The following is a 25,502-nucleotide window of genomic DNA, read 5'->3' on the forward strand; positions in this document are numbered from 1 at the left end:
AGAGGGCCACATTAGAAAGGCTGACCCCAAATTAAATAATTCTGTCCTCTTTTTTTTCCTGCCCTCATCAGACTTATTACCCTGTAAGCAGGCATGGCTGGATGCTCTTCAACCTAAGAAGTCAGCAAGATTAAGGCTGTGACTGGAGTCTGAGCAGGAAGAAACAGATTTGGGAATAAACTGTTCAAAAGACATTGGTGAGTACAGTTAATTTATTTGTAAAGTTCATTTCCCATTCTTTGCAGGCACTATTCATCTCTCACTCCATCATCTCCATAGGTGGTGGTGGTGGTGGTAGTGAGGCAGGCGAGTTCCAGCAACTGGGAGTATCTTTCATGCATTGCTCTGGTCTACTTTCTCTGCAAGGATGAAAGAAGACATGAGGGTACAGGAGTTAGAGAGATAAGTCAGTTCCCTCACTCAGGCTGAGATACAGAGAGAGCAAAATGTGGGTTTGGGAAGCCAGGCTGTGAAACACAGTACAGAAGAGTGAGTTGCTGTGAGACCAGGGTTGAGGGTCACCCACAGCACTCAATCTTCAAAGCCCTGTGAGGCTGAGACTCTTTCTGACCCACTAGGAGAGAGAAGCAGAATGGAATTTGTGACAGCTGGGATGGACATGGGCACAAAGCAAACAGGCAGGAAGGATGCCCACTGCAGCACTGAGACATGCTCCTGAAGGGTATTTATTTCTCTGCAGACTGGAAGGAACATGCTGCACCAGTGGTCAGCACTGTTCAGGGCAGGGAGGACAGCTTTCTCCTTTGCAACCCAGACTGGCTTTTAAGCAGTGCAGAACACCTTTGGACACCTAGATGAGTGGCTGGACCTCATAACTATCCATTTCACCTTTTCCAAGGAGGGTAAAATCCCTTTTAGCGCACCTAAAATCTAAACTCTCCCCCCAGTCTCAGACTAGACAGCCAGACACCCCAACATAACCTTTGGACACATTTTACTGTCCACTCAGTGTCTATCTTAGCACTTATGCACCTTTCTTCCATGCAGGGAGGCTGTAGGCCCAGAATCAACAGAACACAGCTATACCTACAGACACAGCCCAGGTTACAAAGCAGTATGGAGTAAAAGTGTGAGAGCTTGGGCTCTTTTCCAAGACACCAGATGAGAACACAAAACTAGATAAATTTCACTGCTTACCACCAGCAAGAGACAAAGCTTCTGCCTTTCCCAAGGCAGAAAGCCTTCCCTGCTTTCCCTCTGCTCTCAGATGCCACAGTCAGGCCCTGTGAAAAATCACTTCCCAGGATCTCAGTGTTTTCCATATTCCAAACACTTGAAAGTTGGCAACTGACAAAGAGCCAGACCTGAAAGTCTTCATACTGGTAGATTCCATGTAGGACAGGAGAAGTGTTGTTGGTCAGAGCCTTCCATAGAAGCTCCTATATTACCTGTGCTCCTAAGCCAAACAGATGGGGCTCTGCGTTACAGAGACACACCCCACCGCAAGATCCCAGCCTCTCTGTCCTGCTGACTCAGACTTCAGAGCAAGACTGAGGGCTGGATGCCTAGGGTCATGAGCAATACCTGCCTCCTGAGAGACCCCCTCATGCTTGGGCAGCAGGGTGGTTGAGCAGGAAGCAGCTGTTGCACCAGTTAGTAGCTACCAAAGGCAAACTTGCCACGTCTTGGGATCCAAGGAGAACGGCATTGCTTGAAGGCATGCTGCAATGGGCTCTACCATGTACAGTTACTAAGCAGGCTAAGGTGCTGTATGAGGTAACAACACCCTCCCATTCCCCAGATGAGTGATGTGGCTGTCTACAGGTGGAAGTCTACCAGCAGGGCAGTTTTCTGTCACCATACCTGAAAGGCAAGCCCAAGTTCCTCTAATGAGCCAAACACCTTTCCAGTGGCAAGGGTTGAGAGGGATTCCTCTGTAACGAGTACTTCCTACTGCAGGTATGGTTCCATGCTCAAAGTGGGAAACGAGGGGTTGAGAGAAGTGCTGCATTACAGCTTTAGTGAAAAGGCTTGGAAAGGAGGTTCTGGAGCACGGCACAATATCATGGTAGGTCAGACCGTGACATGCTGGTTTATGAGTTATTGTTTTGGTGGCCTTGATTTGCTCTACTGCTGTAGATAGAGTGATTCTGGGGAGCAGTGTGCCAGGTGGTTTGAAAAAGCAGGGTCCCCTGATCATGATCCCACAGCTACACCAGCTGGAGTCATCAGGAAGGGCCAGGAGATACTTCAAATCTGACAGAACAAGAATGGTAAGAAACTTGAACTCAAAGAAAAAGCCCAAAGGGCAGTAACAGAACAATTGGGTACCTCATGCAAACCAGGAGAGCCTGACTATGGAAACCACCCTGAGAATTCGGTGATGGGGGATCGAGTCAACAACATTGTGCCTCCAGTGCTATCAGCTTTGCATACAAAATCTTTGCCTCTCAGTTGGGCAAATCTCATCCAAAACACCCACAGACCAGGAACTGGTAAGTGCTGGCTGGAAGACCCAAAATAAAGGAGATGCAGAGAACTGCGAAGGGAAGGGCTGGCGGTCCCCTACCTGTGGTGCAGGGAGCGCTGTACTCGTGTGTGGCGAACTCATCTGTAAGACAGAAGGGGAAGGGGAGATCAGGCTGTCAGAGGCCCCGGCACTGCCGGCAGGGCGAGGGGGGCCAGAGGGACGCCCCTCCCAGACCCCGCAGCTGGGCGCCGCCACCACCCGCGGCTCTCCCCGCGGAGACCCCGGCGGTCCCGGGGCAGCCCGGGCCGCAGCTCTGTCCGGAGGCCGCCGCCGCAGCAGCATCCCGGCGGAGCCGCCCGGCGCCGGCAGCCGCAGCGGCTCCGCAGCCCGGCGCGCCCAGGGGCTGCTCGGGCGCCCTGTCGCAGCCGCCGTGCCGGCAGAGGCGGAGCAGCGGCGGGGCTGCCGGGAAGCGCGGGCAGCGCAGCGCTCCGGGCTGGAGCCGAAGGCGGCGGCGGCGGCGCAGCGCCCGCAGCTCTGCCCGCGGGACGGCTCCTCTCCGCGCTGGGGGGAGCGGCCCTGCGGGAGCGGCAGGGTCACAGGGCCGTGGGTTTGGCCTCCTCCGTCCTCTCCCGCAGGGGCGGAGGCTGCCCCGGAGCCGCTGGTCTGAGCGGCGGCCGCGCAGGGACCCGTCTCCGCACCGGCACCGCCGCCCCTCCGTGTTCGCTGGAGCCCGGGCGGGTCGGGGCCGGAGGGCTGAGGGCAGAGGGGCCGGTGGCCTCCAGCCCTCGGGGCCGCGCTGCGCTCGGAGAGCTCGGGCAGGTTGGGGTGGCCGGAGCCGCCGTGCCGCTCCTGCGTGTGGCCGAGCGCCCGCCCTGGCTCCCGCGGGCACCCGCGGCCCCGCACTCACCTGTCTCGTAGTAGTCGTAGACCTTCACCTGAGCCGGCTTCAGGCCCTGTACGGGGATGTCACGCTCCACCGTGAAGGAAAAGCTGAGGGTCTCGCTGCTCAGCTGCGGGAGGGAAGCGGTGGAGGCTGAGGGGCGGCTGGGCCCGGCGCCACGTCCCTGCGCTGCCCCCGAGCTCCCTCCCTCTCTGCTCCCTCCCGTGCTTGGGCCCTGGGGGGTGGGGGGGCTGCAGGGCTGTTGGGGAGGCAGGGGGAAGGCTGGTGCCTTTCAGCACAGCGGGGGAGGATGTGGCCGCGGGAGGTCAGGGCCCCACCTGTGTGTGGGGCAGAGGGAAAGGGTGCTGAGGGCTGGGACAGAGCTCTCTGCTGTGAGGCAGAGACCGGGGCACCGGCAAACAAATTTATCTATTGTTTTTAGAAGCCCGCAGGCACTTAGCGCTGCTCTCCTCGCCGTGCTTGCTATTGCTGCCGCGCTGCCAGTCTTAGCCTGTGCCCCACAGCAGCCCTGGGTTCGTCCTTACCTGCTCTATGTACAGCAGGACGTGGTTTGTGCTCACTTCTGTCCGTTTGACCTGGTGAAACCAGGTGCTTGAGAGCTGGAGAGAGAAGACATGGAAGAGGTGGCTGATCTGAAGGGAAGCTGGTCAGCTTTGCTTCAGCTCTTCTAAGCTTCCTCACACCCCTAGAGTCTCAGCAGCTGGATGCCGAGAAGTAAAGCAGAAGGAGACTATTTCTATGGACTTGGCAGAGAGTCCTGTGTGAAGCCCTGCACAGTACCTTCCCTCACACCTCATGCTCTTGCACCTCCTCGACTCAGAAATGGAATGAGGGTCCAGTATTTTCACAGCAGTTGTAGATCTTCCAAGGCTCCTGAGTCCCTGAATCAGACCTGGCAGTTGACTCCAGCTCTCTGTCTCTCTCTCTGCCCTGAGTTACTGCAAGCTACCACAAGTACTAGATGGATTGGAAGGGAGTGGGAAGCCAGCTACTGCTGGCCTTCCTCATTAAAACCTCCTTCACAGCTAAAGGGGTGGAAGAACAGGAGAAAAGGAGGGACAAGGTCTAAGAGTGGAGAAGATATCAGGAGAAGAATTAGATTCTTCCTTAAATAAGGATTATAACTGATACCCCTGATTGAGGAAAGATACACTCAAAGAACTGCTTCACAAAGCATCCTACCTTTTTCACAGAGGACTTCACAGGGATGAATCCCGACAGCATCTTGACATCAACAATCACCATGTTGGAGCCGTTGCGCTCCCCAGTGTAACTAAGGAACCAAGCAACAAAGGTTGAGTCCACTTCAAGTTGAAGCTGGGGGCACTTACAGCCTTCCCATAACACCTGTCACCCCACCACATACTCACAGTCCAGCACCACCTTTTCCAGCTATTGCTGGGCTTCCTAGTCACCTTGCAGTAGCCCAGCCCTCGGCTCCCACATAGAGAGTTCCACCATTGCTGGACGTCCTTCCTTCACAGCCTCTCCTGCTGGCCCAGCAGCTTCCTGCCCACATTTCCAGGGAGGCACTGCCCCTCCAGGGCTCCCAGACTGTTTCAGCCTGGACCACCAGGCCTCCTCCGGCTCCCGTGGCCTCTCAGGAAGGCTCAGACCCCCACACAGACTCACCTGACGTTTATGCCTATGTCAAAGACCTTGTGAGCCTTGGAGTCCTCACATGTCTCTGGGATCGTGTACACATGGAGCATGAAGGGCGCATCCTCCTGCACGGGCTGCACGTTGTACCTCAGGCTTGTCTAGGGGAGAGCCAGCAGCTCTGTGAGAGTGTGTGTGCTCAGCACGTGAGAGAGACCTTCCTCTCCCTGTCCAGTCTCCCCACTTCTGCAGTTCTCCCAGCTCCTCCAAAATTGCAGATCCTTCTGTCCTGCCCTCCCACTCTCTCCTCCACACACCTCTAGTCTTCTCTTGTTCCCTCCTGCAGAGCCTTCCCCCCACTCCTGCCCTGTCCACTGTGCCCCCTGCCCTCAGCCTGGCTCCTGGCTGGCAAGGTGTCTCCTGCCAGGATGCCACCTGTCCCCATCGCCCTCACCTGCAGGTAGACACATCCTTCTCCAGAGACCTCTGCGCTGTACTCCCCTGGCACCTGGGGCAGGGCCACGCGCTGGAGCAGCAGGCGGTTTGTGGGATCCACTTGGAAGTCTTGCTGGAAGTCCCCTCCCGATCGCAGGGTCACTTTGGAGGCTGCTCCGCTCTTGGCATAGGTGACAGCTCCGTACAGGGACAGGGCTTGGAGAGCCACCACTGTGTCCTGGAAGAGGGGTGCCAGCACTCAGGGGGATGCACTCAGCCTTTCCACAGCCTGTCCAGCCACAGCCCGCCCCTTGCTGTCGGCAGGGGCAGGGTCACAGGAGGGACGCAGCTCACCTGGGTGGAGGAGAAGCCTCCGTTGGGATTCTGCTGACTGCTGATCCACTTGGCAATAAGAGATGCGAATGACAGCTCCTCCTGGGAAGGCGCTGGCTGCGTGGTGAGCTGAGCCAGCAGCACGTAGGCCGTCATCTCCACTTCAGCAGAGGGAGCTCGGTGGCGATAGTACGGGAGGTCAGCCTCGGGCTCTTTCCCAGGCCGCTGCCAGTGGACAGACCCATCTTCATGGGAGGCAGGGAACGAGGAGACAAGACAACAAGTGATTATTAGTAGTTATTGCAAGGGCATTATTGATCTGCTGCCGATCCAGCTGGGAGGATGGAGCCTCCAGTATGCATCTGTCATGCAAGACAAAATGGGAAGAGTTAGACAGCTCTTCACTTGCTTCACCTTTTCTGATCTGCTGAGGCTCAGCCCTCAGGCTCGGGGGTCACTTTGGCCCTGACTCCAGGTTCACGGAGGCCTTTATGGGCTTGGGCACCTTAAGGAAACAGGGACCTATGCGCATCTGGCCAGCACACCTTCCCTTTTCAAGTAGAGGTCCCAGGGCTGGGCAGCAACAAGCTCTGTGAGGCTGAATGACCCCAGGACTATGAGCCGAGCTTGCTAGTCACATGCAGGTGGCAAAGGCAGGAGGTGCTGGGCATATTTCCTTCACAACCCTGCTGCCCAACCCGTGGGCAAACACGCTGTCCACTGTGACTTTATCAGAATGCTTCCAAGTTGTTACTGATTTCCTGGAAGACTGAGCTTATGCTGTTGCCTGTGGAGTGAGCTGTGATTTTGTTTTCTTGCTCAGCCCAAGCAGCTCTTCTCTGGTTTATTGTCCCTGGTGCTGTGCAAGGTCAGCTGTGTTCAATGTTGTGCATGGGAACACTGTGCTACACACTGCAAGGAAGGAGAGGCCATAAACATTGCTAAGCCTTTGTGAAGCCATGCCTGGTGTGGGAAGAGCCATGCACCGATGTGAGACACTGACAGAGCTACCCTTTAGTTCAGCATTAATGGGCATGGTGCCTGGTGCTTTCTGATGCCCTCCCTTGGAGCAGAGGAATAGAGGAGTGGTCCCTAGGAGGGAGTTCTCAGAAACGCAACCCTGTTGCAGAAGTCTTTTCTCTGTCTCCACCTTCCCCCACCTACAGAAGCCTGCAGCCATTGCCCTGCCAACAAGGACCATTTAATTAAGGGAAGATGTGAGGCCAGTGGGTTGGAAGAAAGAGACGTCCCACCAGGCACACTCACCCTTTCTCACAGCTTCCTTTTCGAGCGAGCCCAGCAACATCTTCCGCTTCTCCTCCTTCCCTGCCAGGGCGAAGGCGTACGCCATCAGTGCCTTGGTGTACACGTGGTTCTCCTTCCCCTCTGCTGACATTTCCAGGCAGAACAGAGCGTTGCGCACCACTGAGTGCTAGGAGGAGAGAGAGAATGAGCTGGAGCAGCTGGAGCTGACACTGAGGTCCTTCTTAGAACAGCAGGAATTGGGTGGTACCTATGAACAAGTCACATCTCCACTCCCCTGTCTGACAAAGGTCATAGCGTTGTATACCACTTCCCCTCCAAGTCCAGTACCCCCTGAAATTAATTGGCAGCCAAAGTCTGTTCCTTATCTTTTACCTGCTTTTCTTTAATACAGCTTGTTGTAATTTTTTCCCTCCATTTGGATTTACAGACTGTGTAGCAGGGCTTCGACCATTCTGCCTTGAGAAGAACTACTGGCCTGATTGTGTTTCATGCATTTCAGGGCAAGAGGAGTTCTCTGACACACTTTCTCTCTGTAGATGTACTGGATGCTTGCTCTCCTCCTCTAGCTATCACCCTGAGGGTGCTCTGTGCTTTCACCCTCTGCTCTATCCTTTCCTTTTTATTGTCTATTTCCCCTTTTCCAGGGGAAAAAAAAATCATTTGGCTGGAACGTGGTAACGTAACTTCCCGTTTGGTGGTAAATTTTGTCTCTGCACAAGAAAGAGATATTTTTTTCTATTTTCTGGAATATGTTTTGCACATATTGACATCAACAATGCATGTCTTTTTGAAGCCAGAATCTCAATAGGGTTTAAGAGCATAGTCACTACAGCAAAGCAAAATGTAGCTGCTTTATGTGGTGTTAAGTAACAGACACTGTGACCCCATGACCTTTCAGCAAGATATATGACTATTCCTCATTTGTGATGGAAAAACATGGTATAAAATCGAAGCAATAACACTGCAGGGGGGCATGCCATGGTCTGGAGCCTTAACAGCACATTTACAGCTTAATCAATGGTCTAGAAGGAAAAGACTTCTTTTTCAGTGGCTTTATACTTTGCCTTCACTGGAAGATGAAATGTTTTGTGGTCACTTTTGGAGAAGCAATTCAGCTGCTTTTGAGAAAGCAAAAAATAAAAATGGTTGGGTCTGTGCCTCACCTAAGGTTTCCTATGCTTACTACTGTTAGCAGGGTAAGTACTGAGGAGGAGTTCAGTCTAATGACAGGATGTGGCAGAAGGAACATGTGCCAAGGACAGTGCTAATAAGGTTATTATGAGAGGTCTGATATGTCTTATTTTACTTACTTAGAAAGAAATACTGTGCTGATAGCTTTAAATATCCAAGGGTTGTGCTACACTAAGGAGTTCCTGCAGTTTAATTTGAAACATGCTCATATCCCAATCAGATCCTGACAAACCCCTTCACATTCAGTGACACTTCTGGGCTCAGACAGGGAGATGAAAAACATCCTTGTTATCCAACACGTTCTGCCTGACAACTTGCCTTCTAAACACAACATGTACCAAAGAAAGAATATTTGTCTAGTGGAGTTAATGTCATTCATGTCAGAAAATGATTAAGTGAAATGTGTATATGGGACACAGGATTGGACAGGGAGACAATCAAAGGAAAAAACGTTGTTCTGGTCTAGGCTTGAGTGGAAAAATTATTCAGACAGGATTTGTTCTTTCAAAAGGTAAAGGGACCTGATAATCAGGGTGGGGAGGAGGGGGCAATGGTAGGGAAGGTTAGTCCTATCTGTGTCCTGGGTGGGCATGCAGACACATACGGTTACAGGCAGAGGAATCTCCAGCAATGCGATAGTGATGTAGGCTGTCAGTGTGATCTCGTCATTCACTCCACCCTGCAAGGAACCACAAAAGCAGATGTTGACCCCACACAGCACCACTGGCTTCTCTCTGTGCTATGTATCTACATCCCACAGGGACAAATTTTTCCTAGCCTTATTACAGGAATTTCATCAGAAGCTGCTGTTGGCTCCTTCCTGCTTCTGTGATAACCTGTTTATCTTTCGTGATCCCATACTTAACTCCCCCTCCCGTCCAACCCCCAAATGCTGAAATAGCTCTATAAATCCCAGAGTGTCTTATGGTCAAGTTCCAGCCTGACAAAGGTCAAGTGGAGCCAACCAGGCAGACGTGTTACCTTCATGGCATTGTTCAGGAGTGTCCCAGAACTGAGGAAACAGCCGTTCTCCTTTTGCTTTTGAGTGAGCCAGATCAAAGCATCCTGGATGTGCTTCTCATCTATGAAGATGTAAGACCGGGCCTGGGCAAAGGACTTGAGGACAAACGCTGTAAGCCTGAAAGTGACAGAGTGAATGGAGGCATCCTGAGTAAGCCCTGTATCCATCATAGGTCATCACTGTCCTGGAGGAAAGCAGTAGAAGCTATAGGATGTGTGCATGGGTGGGGGGGACTGGATGAAAATGGAGAGCTAGCATAGTGACTCGGTGAGATAGGCACCAATGGTGAATGGAGCCTGCCATTCATAGTCTTGGAGGTAGGTGGGCAATGGCACACTGGGAATTCATCAGCTAACAAAAGCAACCTGCAGGTCACCCTCACCTGAGCTGAAGAAGGGTGTCAGGAGGTAAATAGCTATCAGTGTATCATTGCAAAACTAAAAGACAGCTCCATTTAGCATCCTTCCCTACTTCATTTATCTCACATGATTATCACCGAATCACAGAATGTTAGGGGTTGGAAGGGACCTCGAAAAATCATCTAGTCCAACCCTCCTGCCAGAGCAGGATCATCTAGATTAGGTCACACAGGAATGTGTCCAGGTGGGTTTTGAACGTCTCCAGAGAAGGAGACTCCACAGCCTCTCTGGGCAGTCTGCCCCAGGGCTCTGTCACCCTCACAGTGAAAAAGTTTTCTCTTATGTTCACGTGGAACCTCCTATGCTCCAGCCTGCACCCATTGCCCCTTGTCCTGTCACTGGACATCACTGAGAAGAGCCTGGCTCCTTCCTCCTGACGCTCACACTGTACGTATTTATAGACATTGATGAGGTCACCACTCAGTCTCCTCCAGGCTAAAGAGACCCAGCTCCCTCAGCCTGTCCTCATAAGGAAAATGTTCAACTCCCTTAATTATCTTTGTGGCCCATGTTCTGGACTCTATCCTATGAAGCCATAGTTATAATTTTATCTCCACCTCCATTTCATCATCTGCAGTGACCAAGCAGAAGAGAACACTGAGGAAAGGGAGGGCATGAAAAGCAGAAACGAAAAGCCAGTGGTGTTGAAGTCTTACCAGGTATTCCCAGATGACCCGTAGAAGGGCCCAAAGGTGCTATAAGAACCGTCCCAGTGTTTGTAGCTCAATTGCCTTTGGTACCCTGAAATAGAGAGTGGAAGAATGTTTTTGTTGCCACAGTACTTTCCGAGGAGCCATGCAAAGGAAATGTAGCAAATGCAGAACGCAGCATCCCTCTTCTTGTGCCACAAGTGTGAGCTATGCTGCTCAGAGTTAATGATGGAAGCTAAAGCAAGCTCTGAGTATCTCTGTCTTTGTGCTGTTCCTCTTTCCTGAAGCTGTGTCTCTGCAGTCAGTGCCACTCCCTGCCCTAGACTTCATACAGAGAGGTAAACGTATCCTAGACTTGAGAGAAATGGGGTAACAGTTCCCAGAGAAGATCTGAATACCAAAATGAGCCCCACACATGATAGGGATGCAGAAGACAGGATAATTTTCATTGAAGGAAGTGCAATTTTTCTGTGAAATAACTGAGCAAACCCAGTTCCTTGTTACTCAGCAGTTACCTACTATGTCCATATGCATAGGTGTTATGTCTGCCAGCATGTCCTAGCTAGTGTGTTAAAAGTCTGTCCTGGTTGAAGGTCAGTTTCTAAATCTAAATCCTAGGGAGAGTCCGAGATCTATATAAACAGCTGCTGCAATTAATGGTTGCAGACTGATGTATGTATTTCATATATCCCTTTTCTTACAGAGAGAACTCTGAGTTACTGCTAGTCCTTGACTCTTTCTGTGTTCCTGTTTGGATGCTGTCCTCTCTCACCCTGCACCTCAACCTGAGAGCAGGATTCTCTCTCTTAGGTATTGTATTATGTACACCTGACCTACCACATGTTCTCTTAATGCACCACAACAACCTACCCCAGATCATACATGCCAGTGTCCTTATCCAATTGCCAAGGGATGGAATGAGTAGAGAAGAAAAAGCTGTGTCCCAGCTCACCGCTCACTAAGTATCCGATGGCCTTGGATTTGACCTCCTCAGTCAGCTGCCCTGTCTTGTTCAGATAGTCCAGGACGTAGATGTTGGGTGCAAACAGGACCATGTTCTGCTCCCCACAGCCAAACGGCATCTGGAGGAGCTGGTGCAGGTTCTGCATGGCAGTGCCCATGATGTCACCTGAGGAACAGGACAATTTCCAGTATAAATTGTCACAGTTTCAGGGCTTGCCAGTAGGCTGAGCACAGGCTGAAGAAACATGGCAGTGTTTCAAAATAGCATGTTTCACTTTAAGAATGCTTTGCTTACCTAGCACTGAGAAATACGCTCTGGCTGAGCCATCCACCACCGTCTGTGGAAGAACCAGGGAGACTGTCTCTGCAGTTGACTTTTCTGGGATAAAAACCAGATCAGTTTGGTTACAATTCCTGATATATCCACATGCATGGGTACCAGCTAAGAGGGTGAGACATTGTCCCTTGCACAGGGGTTTCCTGCCTTCAACAAATCTATTCACCTGTAATTTTGTTGTGGAAGCATGCCATCCTGAACATTTTGTGCTGGGCCTGCAGTACCCTCATACACAGAGTCACAAACTTCTACATGGCACAATCAGCTGGCTTTGAGTGGCAAATCCACTTTGCAGCCTACTGTTCTGGTCTCTTCTGCTTTGGTGGGCACACCTGGCTTACTGCACGCTCCGGTGTGTGATTTTACACATGAAAGACATTAGACACAACCCTATTAAGTCCCAGATATTCTCTCCCTGCAGGGATCTGGCCAGCCTCAGTTCCAGAAGAGATGCTTCTGCCTCTGTAATTGCAGGGACTATTACAGCCTCAGTTCTTCTCTTTTAGGAAAAAATAGTTTCACTACCACTCAGCCATACAAGTTGTTCAGTTTTATCAGATCCTCACATCTTTCTTCTCAGAGGAGAGCATTCACAAACCTTGTCTTCTCTCTTTGGTCTTTAGCATCTACCTCAGCAAATGAAGTTTTAGAAAGCAGAAGTCTCTTACCAGATGCGCAGTGCACAGAGTTGTAGGTAGTTTCCACCTCAGTCCCTTCTGGCTTGGGGAAAAAAGCAAGAAAAAAAGCAAAAAATTGAGAAACAACAGCAACCAAGAAAAGGAAAAAAATAACATCAAGAAGGAAACTAAAAGACACTCAAAATGCTTTTAAATTCCCCCGTGGTAGGTGGCAACTCCAGCACCCCAATGCTCCCACCAGTGACATGTTGCAACATCAAAAATTTCCATGCATGCCACAGTCACCTGGTGATGTATCCCCCTGTTTCAAAAACCTCTAGCCTAATTTCTTAAGTGAGCAAAGAAGCCCTGTTTTCTGTTGATCTGGTTGAAAACATTCTGCATAAAACTCAGGAATCGAGTATTTATTAGAAAACATATCCTGTCAGAATTTATTTTGGTGAGATGCTCACATCAATGTTTTTTAACCACCAAATAGGAGAGTTCCCACTACTTCATTACTGGTCCTCAACTCTGCCCAGCTGATGATTTTTTCCAAGCTTGCAAACAATGGTAATACCTTTGCTTCCTCACACAGTTAAAATACTTTCTCCATCATTCTTTAGTGTGAAGAGAGAGCAAGATTAAGAGAGTAGAGAAGAAAAAACAAAGAAGCTTTTAGAATAAACTGTGACAGAGCAAAATGCTTTTGTTTGAAAAGGCACTTTCTTGTTTGCTTCAGTGTGTCATCCTGAAATACAGCTAAGTGGGAAGTCCATTGTTTTGTTTGATATTGAATACTTCAACAGGAAATTAAACCAAAAAAACTGTAGCTATTTGAAAGATTTTCCTTTCCAGCTGAGAAATTCCTGGGTGGAATAAAAAAATCCTGTTTCCCAACCAGTTCTCAGCACGGCTTATTTTCCTGAGGGGCAAGAGGATGCCACAGGGGCTCTGGCACACTCCTCTCTCCCTGGGGATGCACTGCTGGCTGCAGGGACATTGACATCCATGTGTTTAGGACAATGCGGCTCCACCCCAAGCAAGTTATGCTGTAACCACCCCTGCTAATTAATTGTTCAGCCTTGGATGCTAATCTCTGATTCTATCCAGTCAGGGCTTGCTGTAGATTAATTACCTCATTACAATAACAGGATAAGACCAGTAATCTCTCAGAAAGCCTGACAGAAGTCATTTTAATGCTCATTCAGTAATTTTCATTCCCCTGCCATCTGGGAGAAAAGACTTTACAGTTCTGATCTTCCAGTGTCTTCAAAGAGCAAAATAAGCACACTTTTTTTCCTCAAGGTATATATGAAACAGGGAAGGTTTCTTGACATGCTAGAAAGTTATTTCTGCCCTGATGCATGAAATATACCATACAATCAAACTAATTCACAAATAAGTGAAAAAGAAAAAAAGGCAGCAGCAGCCTAACAGATAGTATTGTTCTTCCATCATTACATTCAGGTTAGCAGCACATTCTGAAGTTATATATTAGATGAATCCTAGCACTGCTTTAACTGAAAATTGGAATGTCTGCCATGTAAGGAAGAGCAGCAATGCTATATATGTGTGTGTGTGTGTGTATACACTCTCCTGACTTAATTTCCCTAAATACAATTATTCTTTCCTGCCATGCGTAGGATTTACAACATCAGGACTTGTGATATTAAATGGATTTCACTATACAACAAGCTAGTCCTTTTCTTTGCCATTAATATCACAGGGAGTCTTATGCTATGGATTAATTTTATGACTGGCAATTTGTTGTAGGAGAAGCAGTTGTTTTATAATTGCAAAACACTGCTTAAGAAAAAATTATGAAAAATAATGCAAAAGAAAAAGAAGTTCCTACTATTTTGAACATTCTTAAAAGTATAATAAATTAAAAACATGGATGGTAGTTTTGTTTGGAAATATTTGTAGAATGTGGTGACTGTTCCATAATTCCAGATAACTGTCCATGTGCTGGAGAAGATGTGTAAGTTTATGGCAAGTCTTCCATTTAGATCCTATGCCTGTGATTTATTACAAGGAAAAACAAGGAGTTCTCATTTATCTCCCAGGCGATGTGTCTGGGAGAAACCTGTCATTATTGCCTGCCTTATTATTTCTCTGTAATGTGATACCCTGTTTTTGCTACAAGATGGGAATGTTATGGGCTCTGTAGGCCAGTGTGAGGTTTATCCATACTTTGCTTACGAAAGCGTGCAGAATGTGGGTCACAAAACCCATTACTGCTTCATGGCTAAAACAGGAAACCTTTATCATATAGCAACCGTTGCTGTGGAGCATGAAATCATTGCTACTTGGCTGTGCCACCAAACTCAGCAGCCCACATACCTCCACCAGCAGCTGCCTGATGACCGTGTCCTTCCGCCCTTTCTCAGGGGTCTCCACGATGGCGTTCCCGCAGGGCTGCTGGCTCTGCAGAGCCTCAGTGCTCACGGAGAACTCCACCTGCCCTGGAGGAAACAGGGGGTCAGCCAGCTGTGCTGGGCAGAGCCAGGGAGAGGTGGGTTTGTGCTGGGCACTCTCTGGTGTGGTACTGAGCTTTTCCAAGAAGAGAGCTCAACTTGAGACAGTGTTTTGTCTTGGTGCAGCTGCAGCCTTCCAGGCCACCTCTTTTGTGATGGCCACAAGAGCAGGTGTTGGGCCATCAGCAAGAGGAGCAGTGGAGAAGCAGATCTTGCAAATCAGTCTTGTTCTGGGAGGCTTCAGACAAAGCAAGCTTTGATTAAAATATTTTGAGACCCAGACACATGAAGCTAAGACATTCACAGCTCCACAACAGGAATGTCTGAGTGCTTCACATGCATTAAGGGAATTTGTGATTTGTATTCAAATGTTAGGGAGACAATGGCCCATAAAAATGAGTTTGGTTTGGAGCTGGAAACTGCATCCAGTGTGCTGTCTCAGTCTCAGGGTTGGACTTCTCACTTCTGGCATAGACAAGATCCTTTCAGACAGATTTAAGAGTCACCTAGTCACACCAAAGATCTGATGCAAACCACAGTTGTCTGATCCCGGTGTTTTCTTCTTGCCATGACTCTTACCTAGAGATTTTGGTGTTACTGCCCAAGCCACAGTTTTCCTTTCATTCATGCAAATGCAGTAGGATTCTTCCTGCTTCTCTGCTGGGATAGCCAGGAATTGAGTAGATTCAGCCATAGACACGCTGACCTGCCGGTTGCACAGAAAGGTGTCATGAAGATTGAAACTGTGAGGAAGCTGGGGTTACTGGAAGCAGAGCACTACTTGGAAGTTCGTAGTGGACCTGGTTATACTGTGGGACTGAGAACTTTATGGGAATTGCAAAGCAAGAACTGGGTGAATAAAGTGGGAAAAGACTGAGATGTGTACTGTTGTAAGAGATTGGGGAGGTAAGTGTAGAGAACAGTATATGTCTATCTGGAAAGGAAATTGATTCTGGGAAAATGGAGATGATGGACCATTTGTGTGAGTGAAGGCAAAGCAGTTACTACAAATTTAGCCATCATTAGTCAGGTGAAGAGCTAAAAGACTAGAACTGAGTGGAATAAGGAATCTGAAAATGGCAAACAAAACAGGAAAGACAGGGAAATAAATAACAGGGCATTGGGATGAATGGATGGATCACTGCCCCTTTTTGTTCCAACTTCATTCCTTTCCAAATAAAACTCTGGATTTATAAAAAACCTGAGCAAAGGGGATTGAGATTGTTTAAGTCACCTCCCAAGTTCTCACCATTTTTGTTGGTGAAAGAACGCAGATAAAAATAGTGAAGCTCTGTAGCTCTGTGTCTTGGGGTCAGATGCAGTAAATCACAGGAAGTCTGCATATTCCAGCAAAAGTGGCATGCTACTTTGTGAGATGTTTATATGAGATGAGATTAAAGGCTGAACACAGATATCCACTCTGGTGAACCTGTGGTTTCCATATAGGTATGCCATGGCACTGTGGTCTGTGGATAACTCAAATTTCATAGCCCTAAAGGACAATGACACAAATCTGTGATGACAAGGTGGGGGGGCCCTCAGCAGCAGAGCTTTGTCGGAAAAACATATTCCCCCTTCAATGAGTACACCAAGAATTCCTACGTACGTACATCCATATGAAATGATACTCCAGAGATCTGGCTTGGGAAACCATGTAATAAGTGGCCTGTTGTAGCTTTCCCGAGGCCACCAGACTGAGCAAAGTTGTGAGCGTCTCTTACCCTGATGCAGGCGGACAGGTAGTTGAAAACGGTGGCTTTCAGCCTGAAGGACTCGCCACGCACCACAGAGTAGGGCATGGTGAGCTCTACAAAGAAGGGCTGGAAGGCTCTGAGGGACACTGTCCGGGACAGGCCAAAGCCCGTGTCTGCCGAAGTACAGAAGGCGTTGGCTTTCCACTCGGTGATGGTGTCAGGGATGGTCACGTCGAGGTCAGCTCTTCCCTCAGAGCTGTGGAGGGACAGAGAACAAGTTTTCAGTTATAGTCTAGTGATCAACTATGTTTATCTCAACTTGCTGGACAACACGTGCTCACAGCGAACTCCTGACCAGCTGGGATAAGGACACTGGCTTTTGCATGTAGTCCCAAAGCATCTTGTGCTTAGTGACCTTGAAAAAAATCCCTGTTTACTACAAATACCACTCTCACTGGAATACTGATACTTCCACTGAGGTTTAAATGTCTTCTGACGTTTTGCCTCAGTCACCACATTCTATATTCCCATGAACACTTACTTCACTGAAACTAAGTCCCAGATCCATGTCTCAGGGAAGTACTTCCGGACAGTCTCCTCAGGATTTCCATCAACCATATGATCCATTACGTCATAGTCCATCTCTTCAAGCATATGCATTGCAGGGACTAGCAAATTTATTCAAGGAAGAAAGGAAAAGACTTGTCAAACCCCATTCCAAATCAGGAGGATACTTTCCTTGTAGGTAGTGGTTATTAGCTTAAATTTTAAAATTGAAAGTGCAACTTTGAAACCTTGGCCACTGGAAACAGCTGTATTTCTCTGTTGTCATCTCAATATCTTATTTTTCTTACTGTTGCTGGTCTTCTTACAGAGACTGGGCGGGGTTGAGCATCCTTCCCTCACTGCCAGCAAACCCAACAGAGCCAAAACATCCATGTATGATAATGGTGATAATGATATTGAGGGTACATTTCTATTGCAATACAGACTCAAATGTTGAGCTTACTGCCTCCAGATATTACAGTTGTACCTAGTTTATTAAATTTGGTTGAAGAATTGATTGTGTTTATCCATGACCATAAACAGAAGCCACACTTAGTCTTCCCCTCTTCCATCTAAGATTCTTTTGAGATGAATATGGGTCTTTACATCTGGCCTTCCCTGGCCATTAGCAAAAAAAGGGTTCCAGAACAGGGAGATGGTTTCTTACAGTGTTCTGCCTTATCCATCAGCCTTAGAAGACTATATCTTCTCAAAGAAGCCAGCTGTCTCAGACCATGCTCTGAAGACAAATCCTGCATTTCAAAAATGAAAGATCTGTCTGATCTGTTATGAATAGAAGGCTAGAAGCTACCACCAGACCAAAAGCTACCATTTTTTAATGGTGGCTTGGATATTGCACCATAAAAGTCAATGATAGGAAGTGATGTAGGTGAGAGTATTTAGCCTTTCTAATCTCAGATCTATTAAAAAAGAGAGAGAGAAAAAAAAAATCATACCATTATTCTACCTTCACAGTCACTGAAGCTGCAGAGAAGTGACATGATCTACCCAGCCTCTTATAGACATGTGAGTGGAAGAGCTGGGAACAGAACCAAATTTCTCAGTCCCCAGCAGTAAAATACCTACTCACAGAATTGTACCATCTTCTCATTTATCTTAGACCACTTTTTCCCTACTTGTTCTTCTAGTTATTGCTAGAATGTGACTACCTAGAAGTAAAGATTCCTCTTTTAGGTCTCCATAGGTGGACTCAGATCTGATGGAAAAAAGCTACAACTTTGTGCTGTCACAGTCCATCCAGTGTAGGCAGAATGTCTTGGTGTCTAAAGGATCCCTGCTGTAGGGTTTGGCATGGGAGGCACCGAGCACGCATGGTTCTTGCCCAGTAGCACATCTGTCTAGCTGGAGATAAGCAGTCAGAGGTGTATTGGTTTCATATTTCAGGACTGAGGCCAGGAGGGAGTGATCCTGAACTAGGTCGGTATTACCTGATAAGAGAATCTTGTCTGTTTGGTGTAATTAATATTCAAAGAAGTAGAGGGAAGGAAAGAAGCAGGGTGGTAAGTTTTAGGTAGTTGTGTGGGAGCTAAAATGAAGGATATATTCTTACCAGGAATACTGTAACTCCTTTCCTTCATGTGTCCTGTGTAATGCTGGCAGATTTCAGGCTTATGAATCTTGCTGCTAGTGAAGACTTTTAAGCCCAGTTCCTAGTAAACAAAGAAGAGCAAAAACTATGAAAACACAGTTTTGAAAATAAACTATTTTTAGTATGTCAAGAATAGATATACTTATGTCTAGTATCAATCAGAATAACAAAGGATTGTATCTAAGTGCCAGATAGACTGGTTCAACTCAGATGTTGAGGCTTTACCATGTTATAGTCATCCTAAGGGAATCTAAGGCTAAAGGTCTACCTTGGGGACATCTGCCTGACATGTGAAATGCACTAGAGTATGTCTACCCAAAAAGTCTCTTGCAGGACTTGCTAGATGGGTATAGGTGTCTTTGTGGGTCATCAAAGTAATTGACACTTTATTAAAAGACCTATCTACACCAGATAGAAATAAAACATGCACGACTGAGGAAGGGTTTCCAATACTTTGGTACCAGGGATCACTTCTCAGGACTGTTTCTTTACTTCAGCCCATTCACATGTATCTATAAAAGCAATGAGGAGGCCTTTCAAAATTTCAGTGGTTCAGAGAAGCCCTCAGGTGCCAATGATGGGCTACGCAGATGCAGGGCCTGGGCCTTCTTATTGTCCTGTATGCAAAAGTTAGCAAGCTCAAAGCAAAGTTCACTATAAAACCCCTCAGGACAGGGAAGAAGAGGAAATTACAAAAAAAGAATAACAAATTAAAGTGAAAGGCTGGAGCTTACTTTGAGAACATTATAGGCATCACCTTCACCATCAGGAGAAATGGGGATGTAGACAAATCCATTTAATAGCATGCTGTCAAGTGACACACAAGGGTTTACATTTGCTTCGTCCAGGTAGTAGCCCTTAAAGCTATAACCCTGTATTTTCTTCAGTGGGAGAAGATCATACACCTGGGAAAATGCAAGCAATGAGGGAAAAGTGTGGCAGGTCAGCACTGACAGGGACATTACTTAACATTACTTAACACTCCCTTCATAAAAGCCAGCTTCTCAAAAAAAAAAGCGTGGTGACTGCAGCTATAAAAATACATGGCTCCATGTCCATAGCAGGGTTAATTGTGGTTGAAGAACTCTTTCCTTCTTGTACTTGCTCATTACCCGAAATAACCAAGACTTACAGAGCTGGGAGATAGCTCATCTTCAGGCTTCATGAGGAGAACACTCTTATCCACAGCACGGAGGGCACACAGGGACCTCGGTGAGGTGTGGAGTTGCAGGCGTGTGTTGGAGGCAGGAAGACCTTCCTTGGGTGCAAAACTCAGTTTGACCTGCAACCCCAAAAGGAGGTTAAAGGAGTGACTTTCCCAGACAATGTTACAGGCTATTGTATTGAAGCATCTAGCCTTGTGAACTGATCTCCCCTAATGCCTTGCAGCTCTTCTAATACCTATTCAGCTTTGACCAATGTAACTAATAATGACCAATGATTCTCTTTCTTCTTCTATCATGCTCCACTTTCTATAGTTTTGGCTTTGTAACTTAGCATGGCGTTTCACTCACTAATCCTCAATCAACATCCAGTGACACCTTTTCATGAACCCATTGTGAATTCTTCCTTTGTTCTGGAACTGATAATTGAACTACTGGCCGCAAGACAAACATGGGCTGCACAAACCCTGACATACTCACTTTATTGGGGAAGCAACTTTCAACCTCGAAATCTGCTGAGCTGGCAATGACTTCCCCATTGGGCGAGGTGGTATACACAAGCATCCGTGCCAGGGGAGCAAGTACTGTCTCAACAGGGAAAGTCAACTGGAATGTCCCATAAGCTAAAAGAGACAAAAAGGGTAAGCAACATGCAAGAAGTTCCAGTACATGCATTTGCCTTCCCCAGATAAAATGTCAACTTCACTCCTGCTTAACATGTTTTGTTAGCAGCTGTCGCTGAAGACACCTGCATTCAAACAGTGATAATGCAAGAGCCAAATGAAGTGACTTTGGTGGGCTTCAACATGCCTTCTGTATTCTCCCCAGTTAACATATGTCATAATTTCTTGATGTTCCCAACCCCTTTCTTCCTCAAGCTCCAAGATCTTCTGCAGTCTAAAAAAGATAAATGAGCTAAAAGCCCTAGAAATAAGGGACTGTTGTAATGGGTGGCAGCAGTCAAGACTGCAGAGTGGTTGAAAGAATAGCTTTGAAAAATTACTGCTAAGCAAGAATTTAGCTGGAACACCAACCTATCACCACAACCACAGTGGAAAATGCCCCTCTATGTTGAAAGACTTTTCCTAGCTGGGCCTGATCTTCATGTCATGATCTGAACAAAAGTGATAGAACATCATTTGTTATAAGCCAGGTGTTAGTTTAGTCACTACTAGTGAGTGATTCAGTAAAAATGTCAACCTTTCCATGAACATGCAACACACAAAACCTTTTAATTCCATAAATTGTTTATACCCACTGAAGTGCAACACCTTCTCATAGACTGCCAAAATGTCTCAAGATGTATCATAGATGTATCATAGCCAGCATCAGTTGCTGAAATGTGTAATCCTTGAGCATTTTTATAAATAAACTTAAATGTATTGGTTATAATATAAGTATGTATGGGTTTGCATGCTTATAAGGGAGAAGCAGCAAAAAAAAAAAAAAAGGAAAGTGAGAGAGAGAGATGAAAGAAAAGGAGACATGTTCTTCCAGCTCATTGTAGAAGTGAGTCTCACAACACTGGTAACCATCCACAATGTGAACAAGGTAGAATGGGGAGCAGAAAGTGTTGGTTTGAGGAAAACTTTTTTTTTTGTGTTGCATTTTCTAAAATTTTCTGGTAAAAAGCCCAGCACCTCTCAGAACTCAGAGAAAACAAAACTAACCCAAGCCACTTCATTTAAAGAGATTTAATTTTGAAAATGCAGTTCAATTCAAACCTTAAATGTTTGAACTGAAATAATTTCAATAATTCAATTTGAATTGAATTATTGAAATCCAAACCTTAAATGTTTGAATTGAAATAATTTCTTTACACACACACACATTTATCATCAGAGATGCTACAAATGCATAGTTCTGCTCACCATCTCCAGGATTCACGGTCAGATCACGGGTGTCTGCTAACACAATGCGTCCCTTGGCCATCACCTGTGTGACAGAGAAACCTTCCTGTAATTGTTGCTAGCAGTGCTGAAGTGAAGGAGAATCAGTGTTCACTGGATTAACCGTACAATCTGAGTAAGAGTAGCACTGCCAACTGTGAGCAAAACCAAGAAGATGCTAAGCAAGTGCCAGGCTGGAATTTACTGCACCCTTGGAAAGAGAAATATTAGCTTCTGTGAGGACCAGTGTTTCCTCACTGGTCAGACCTGGCTTCCCTTTTGAACATATTGTATCTATAGGTCAGTTTCAAATGCACTCGGTCTCTGAGCACACCTAAGTTTGGGAGTCATGTGTGCATTTCTAACAATTTGTAACAGTGTGATGATCAAAAGTTCTCCTCACTCCACTCTTGGTTGCATTGTGAAACAGTCTGGAGAAAAAAAAAGTAATTGTCATGAGTTTCATAACTCACACAGAGTTGGAACAGAAGATCACAGCCTGTAAATAAGAAGAGATTGAATGAGGTGCCTGAAGACAGGCAGTAAGCAACACCCTGAATGTAATATCCTCATTTCTGGAAAAAAGTTACCTTTTTTTCACAACCCAGACCACCTTATATACAACTATTTTCCATGTAGGATATCTATTCCATAGGGTCCTATTTTAATTTCAAGATGTAGGGTCCACACCTATAAAAATCTAAGTTCCCTTACTGTTGGCTACCTGCTGTAAGTATATACTTAAGATCAGCCTTCCCAGGCTACTGGAATAAACAGGAATCACAGAACAATAGGGGTTGGGAGGAACTTCTGGAGATCATCTAGCCCAACGCCCTGCTAAAGCAGGATCACCTAGAGCAGGCTGCAGAGGACAGCATCCAGGCAGGTTTTGAGTATCTCCAGAGATGGAGACTCCACAACCTCTCTGGGCAGCCTGTCCAGTGCTCTGTCACCCTCATAATAAAGAAGTTCTTCCTCGTGTTTAGGTAGAACTTCTGATATTCAAGTTTATGCCCATTGCCTCTTGTCCTGTCACTGGGCACCACTGAAAAAAAGACTGACCCCATCTTATGCTTCAATTTATTGTTAGCAATCTTGAAACATGGACATGTCTACTACAGGTTTCTATTCCTCCTATGTTCTGTACAGTCCATCAGAACAGGAGTGTCTGTTCCACTGGTATCTTCTAGCTCTCCATGGCTACTCTTATCTCTTTTGCTAGTGTCACTATATGGGAAAACAAGAAAAAATTAGAGGGGAAAGAAGTTATATTTGAATATTCATCTAATTTTTCCTGCTCTCCCAGGCAAAACTGATAGATCTTTTTCAGTCACAGTTGAATTAGTCTCTCTTCTCTGCCCCTGCCTCCCCCCAATGAATCAGTTCATGGCTTTCAATGCCAGTACATTACAGGCTGTTCCAATTACTGTGGTATCCCAAACTTTCCATTATTGCCTGATATACAACCTAGCTCTAAGTTTATTGGGCTTTTCTGGTGCTGTACTTAGAGGTGTTGCTTTAGTTTCAGTGGTCAAATGACTACCAAATGACAAAACTGAGTAGGAGATGGCTTTCCTCCTCATCTTTTGTCTTCTTGTTGTAGGATGGTGGTTTCTGAACTGTATCCGTATATGAGCTAGAATTTGGGAGAGGTGAAATTGGGAGTGGACTGTTATGAAAAGAGAGTCTTGGATGGCTGGACCCAAGTCAGTACTGTCTCCATCAACATTTTCTCTCTTTTCTGTTCTTAACAAAACATGTACACCCTACCCCATTTCTGCAACAGAAGACAACATGAAAAAAGATTACAGAAATGTTTTTAAATCCCACTGCCACTGGCCACATCTTTGGTTTCAACCTCTCTCTACCATTACTGGCTAAGGACTGACCATATTGCAGCGCTGTAGTTGCACATCACAGAAAGAAGCTTTGTGCCACAATGATCTCTGTGGCCATAGATCAAAGTAACCACAAATAATTCTTACCAAATAATGAATGACAACTTTCTTCTGTTCTCCTATGGCCTCTGATGTAAAGATATAGTGCACTTGGATCTCCGTGGAGGAGCCACAACTTAATGTCTCAGGTTTTGGCTCAATTTTGAGGAAACTCTTACTGGGGGAGTAAAATCGGCTTATTCTACGTATGGCCCGTTCATATGAAGGTGTGATCCAGTCGCTGTCGTAACAGTTCAGTTCAGGCTTATAATCAGCCTATTAAAGAAGAATAAAAAGTTCACAGCTGATCAAAACCAAGTACCAAGTCTCATGAATGCTCACAGAAAAACTCAGACTGTTCTGTATTTCCCACTCTTAGAAGCAGGTAGAGAACGGGCACAGGAGACACGCAGAAGACAAGGTGACCTGCCAAGAAACTTGCTATGTCTTCCAACTGGCAGAAAGACTGGTAACCTGTGGATAGATACTTCTCCCACTGATCAGAAAGGCAGAGGCTTACCCCAGTCCCTCTGCCCTGTTTCTGCCACTCACTCGGATTTCCAGGGAGGCTTGTGTGAAGGAGGTAGTGTCTATGGAAAACCAGGATTGTCCCTGTTCATCTGTAGTATAATTCCCTTTGTATTGGTCTCCTTCCACAGAAATTGTGATGGTTTCATTAGTGATCGGAGCATCACTGCCATCTACCAGCTTCACCTAAAAGGAAAAACAAAGTTCAGGTTTTAGACTAGAAAGAGAAAACAATTCCTAAATCTTAAAACCTCTTCCCCCTTTTGCTCCTTGCCAGGCAGGATGTTTCTTACAGAGAAGAACAAAAGACGTGAAAGTGAAAATGTGTGGGGTGAGTCCTGAGTTGTCCAAGGCAGCAACTGAGAAAACTCTGAGCAAAACAATCTGATCAGCCCACGGAAATTATCTGTCAGAGCCCTAAGTTCCTCAGTAGACTTTAATTTCCCTGGCCATCTTCATATGGGACATACCATCTGTTTCTTGTTTCAGGAACTCTAGGTTCAGGCTTGTGCCTTCCCCCAGTCCTTAACTAAAGCTACAGTGGATGTAGACCTATACCCAGCTCTTTCTCCTGCTGTTCCCATATGGTTAACTGGTCTTCCTTGGTTGAGTTCAGCACTGACTCATCACCCCATATTGTCTGGTGGTCACTGGACTGTTTGGTGGAACCTGTTACTGTCACCACTCCTGTTCTGCTCAGTCTGGTTGGGTACTGTGGGATTGTGCCCTTGTTGATGAGGTCACCTGGACACCCTTGTGCCATCTGATGGGATTGTACACTTGTGAGTTCGTTATGACATTCATTGTCCAGGGTCTCAGAAGTTCCCTACCTTCCCAAAGAGCGGGATCCCTGGTCTGTACTGAGAGTCCAGGAGGTCAAAACTGATTTTGCTCATGGTGGATGTGATTTCACAGGAGCCTGTTCCAGTGATTTCTACTCCTGAGAGAGACCAGAGAGTAAAGAGGGATTGTTAATGAATGGCAGTGTTTTTAGACGGGTCACTCCATTTTCCTTGTCTTTTCCAGGCCCTCCTGTTATGGCCTGCCATCACTTTACCATCTCCATGTGATACATACCTGTGCCATCTTCTGTGAATTTGCCGTGTACCTCAATGCTCATCTGATATCCCCTGCGCTGGAGCTGAAATATCTTGGTCCTTACTACGTCAGAAACACACCCTCGAGTGTCTGCCTAAGCAGAGAATTGGACAGAAAATTGGAATTCTGTGAACAAATTTGGTGCCTTGTGGGACAGGAATAGATACCCCAAACCCAACACGTTTACATTCTGTCACAAAACCCCAGCCTTGTGTTCTAGAGTTGTCTCCAGGAGCAGAACTTGTTTATAGCCTGTTTCTCAGTGTTTCATCCAAGTATCTTCTGTGTTCTGTGAGGTACTTGACACTCAGTCCTTCCTCTGAGAACATCCGCGTTTCCCTGGACAGAGTGCTATCTCTGATGGCCTACTGTGTCCCAACAGGAACAGATTTAGC

At 46.7% G+C, this 25,502-nt stretch overlaps 1 protein-coding gene across 1 annotated transcript in view; it reads right to left on the reverse strand.

The window, feature by feature from the left end:
- Nucleotides 1-202: 202 nt before the first annotated feature.
- Nucleotides 203-25,502, reverse strand: part of LOC311190648 (alpha-2-macroglobulin-like) — a gene marked incomplete at its 5' end in the record, with an annotated part of 38,697 nt that continues 13,397 nt past the window's right edge. The window contains 28 exons of the mRNA XM_084262635.1: nt 203-359; nt 2,531-2,572; nt 3,339-3,441; nt 3,857-3,931; nt 4,515-4,605; nt 4,965-5,092; nt 5,386-5,604; nt 5,721-5,944; nt 6,966-7,131; nt 8,761-8,835; nt 9,138-9,294; nt 10,253-10,337; nt 11,199-11,375; nt 11,505-11,588; nt 12,215-12,266; nt 14,510-14,631; nt 15,223-15,349; nt 16,365-16,593; nt 16,879-17,005; nt 18,454-18,553; nt 19,227-19,397; nt 19,625-19,774; nt 20,136-20,278; nt 21,527-21,590; nt 23,530-23,757; nt 24,034-24,195; nt 24,840-24,949; nt 25,087-25,201. Coding sequence (XP_084118761.1) covers nt 334-359; nt 2,531-2,572; nt 3,339-3,441; nt 3,857-3,931; nt 4,515-4,605; nt 4,965-5,092; nt 5,386-5,604; nt 5,721-5,944; nt 6,966-7,131; nt 8,761-8,835; nt 9,138-9,294; nt 10,253-10,337; nt 11,199-11,375; nt 11,505-11,588; nt 12,215-12,266; nt 14,510-14,631; nt 15,223-15,349; nt 16,365-16,593; nt 16,879-17,005; nt 18,454-18,553; nt 19,227-19,397; nt 19,625-19,774; nt 20,136-20,278; nt 21,527-21,590; nt 23,530-23,757; nt 24,034-24,195; nt 24,840-24,949; nt 25,087-25,201 — 3,552 coding nt within the window. The 3' untranslated portion in view covers nt 203-333. The remainder of the gene's footprint in view (nt 360-2,530; nt 2,573-3,338; nt 3,442-3,856; nt 3,932-4,514; nt 4,606-4,964; nt 5,093-5,385; nt 5,605-5,720; nt 5,945-6,965; nt 7,132-8,760; nt 8,836-9,137; nt 9,295-10,252; nt 10,338-11,198; nt 11,376-11,504; nt 11,589-12,214; nt 12,267-14,509; nt 14,632-15,222; nt 15,350-16,364; nt 16,594-16,878; nt 17,006-18,453; nt 18,554-19,226; nt 19,398-19,624; nt 19,775-20,135; nt 20,279-21,526; nt 21,591-23,529; nt 23,758-24,033; nt 24,196-24,839; nt 24,950-25,086; nt 25,202-25,502) is intronic.

The sequence above is a fragment of the Gallinula chloropus genome (genome assembly GCF_964237585.1).
Source record: "Gallinula chloropus genome assembly, chromosome: 1".
Lineage (NCBI taxonomy): Eukaryota > Metazoa > Chordata > Aves > Gruiformes > Rallidae > Gallinula > Gallinula chloropus.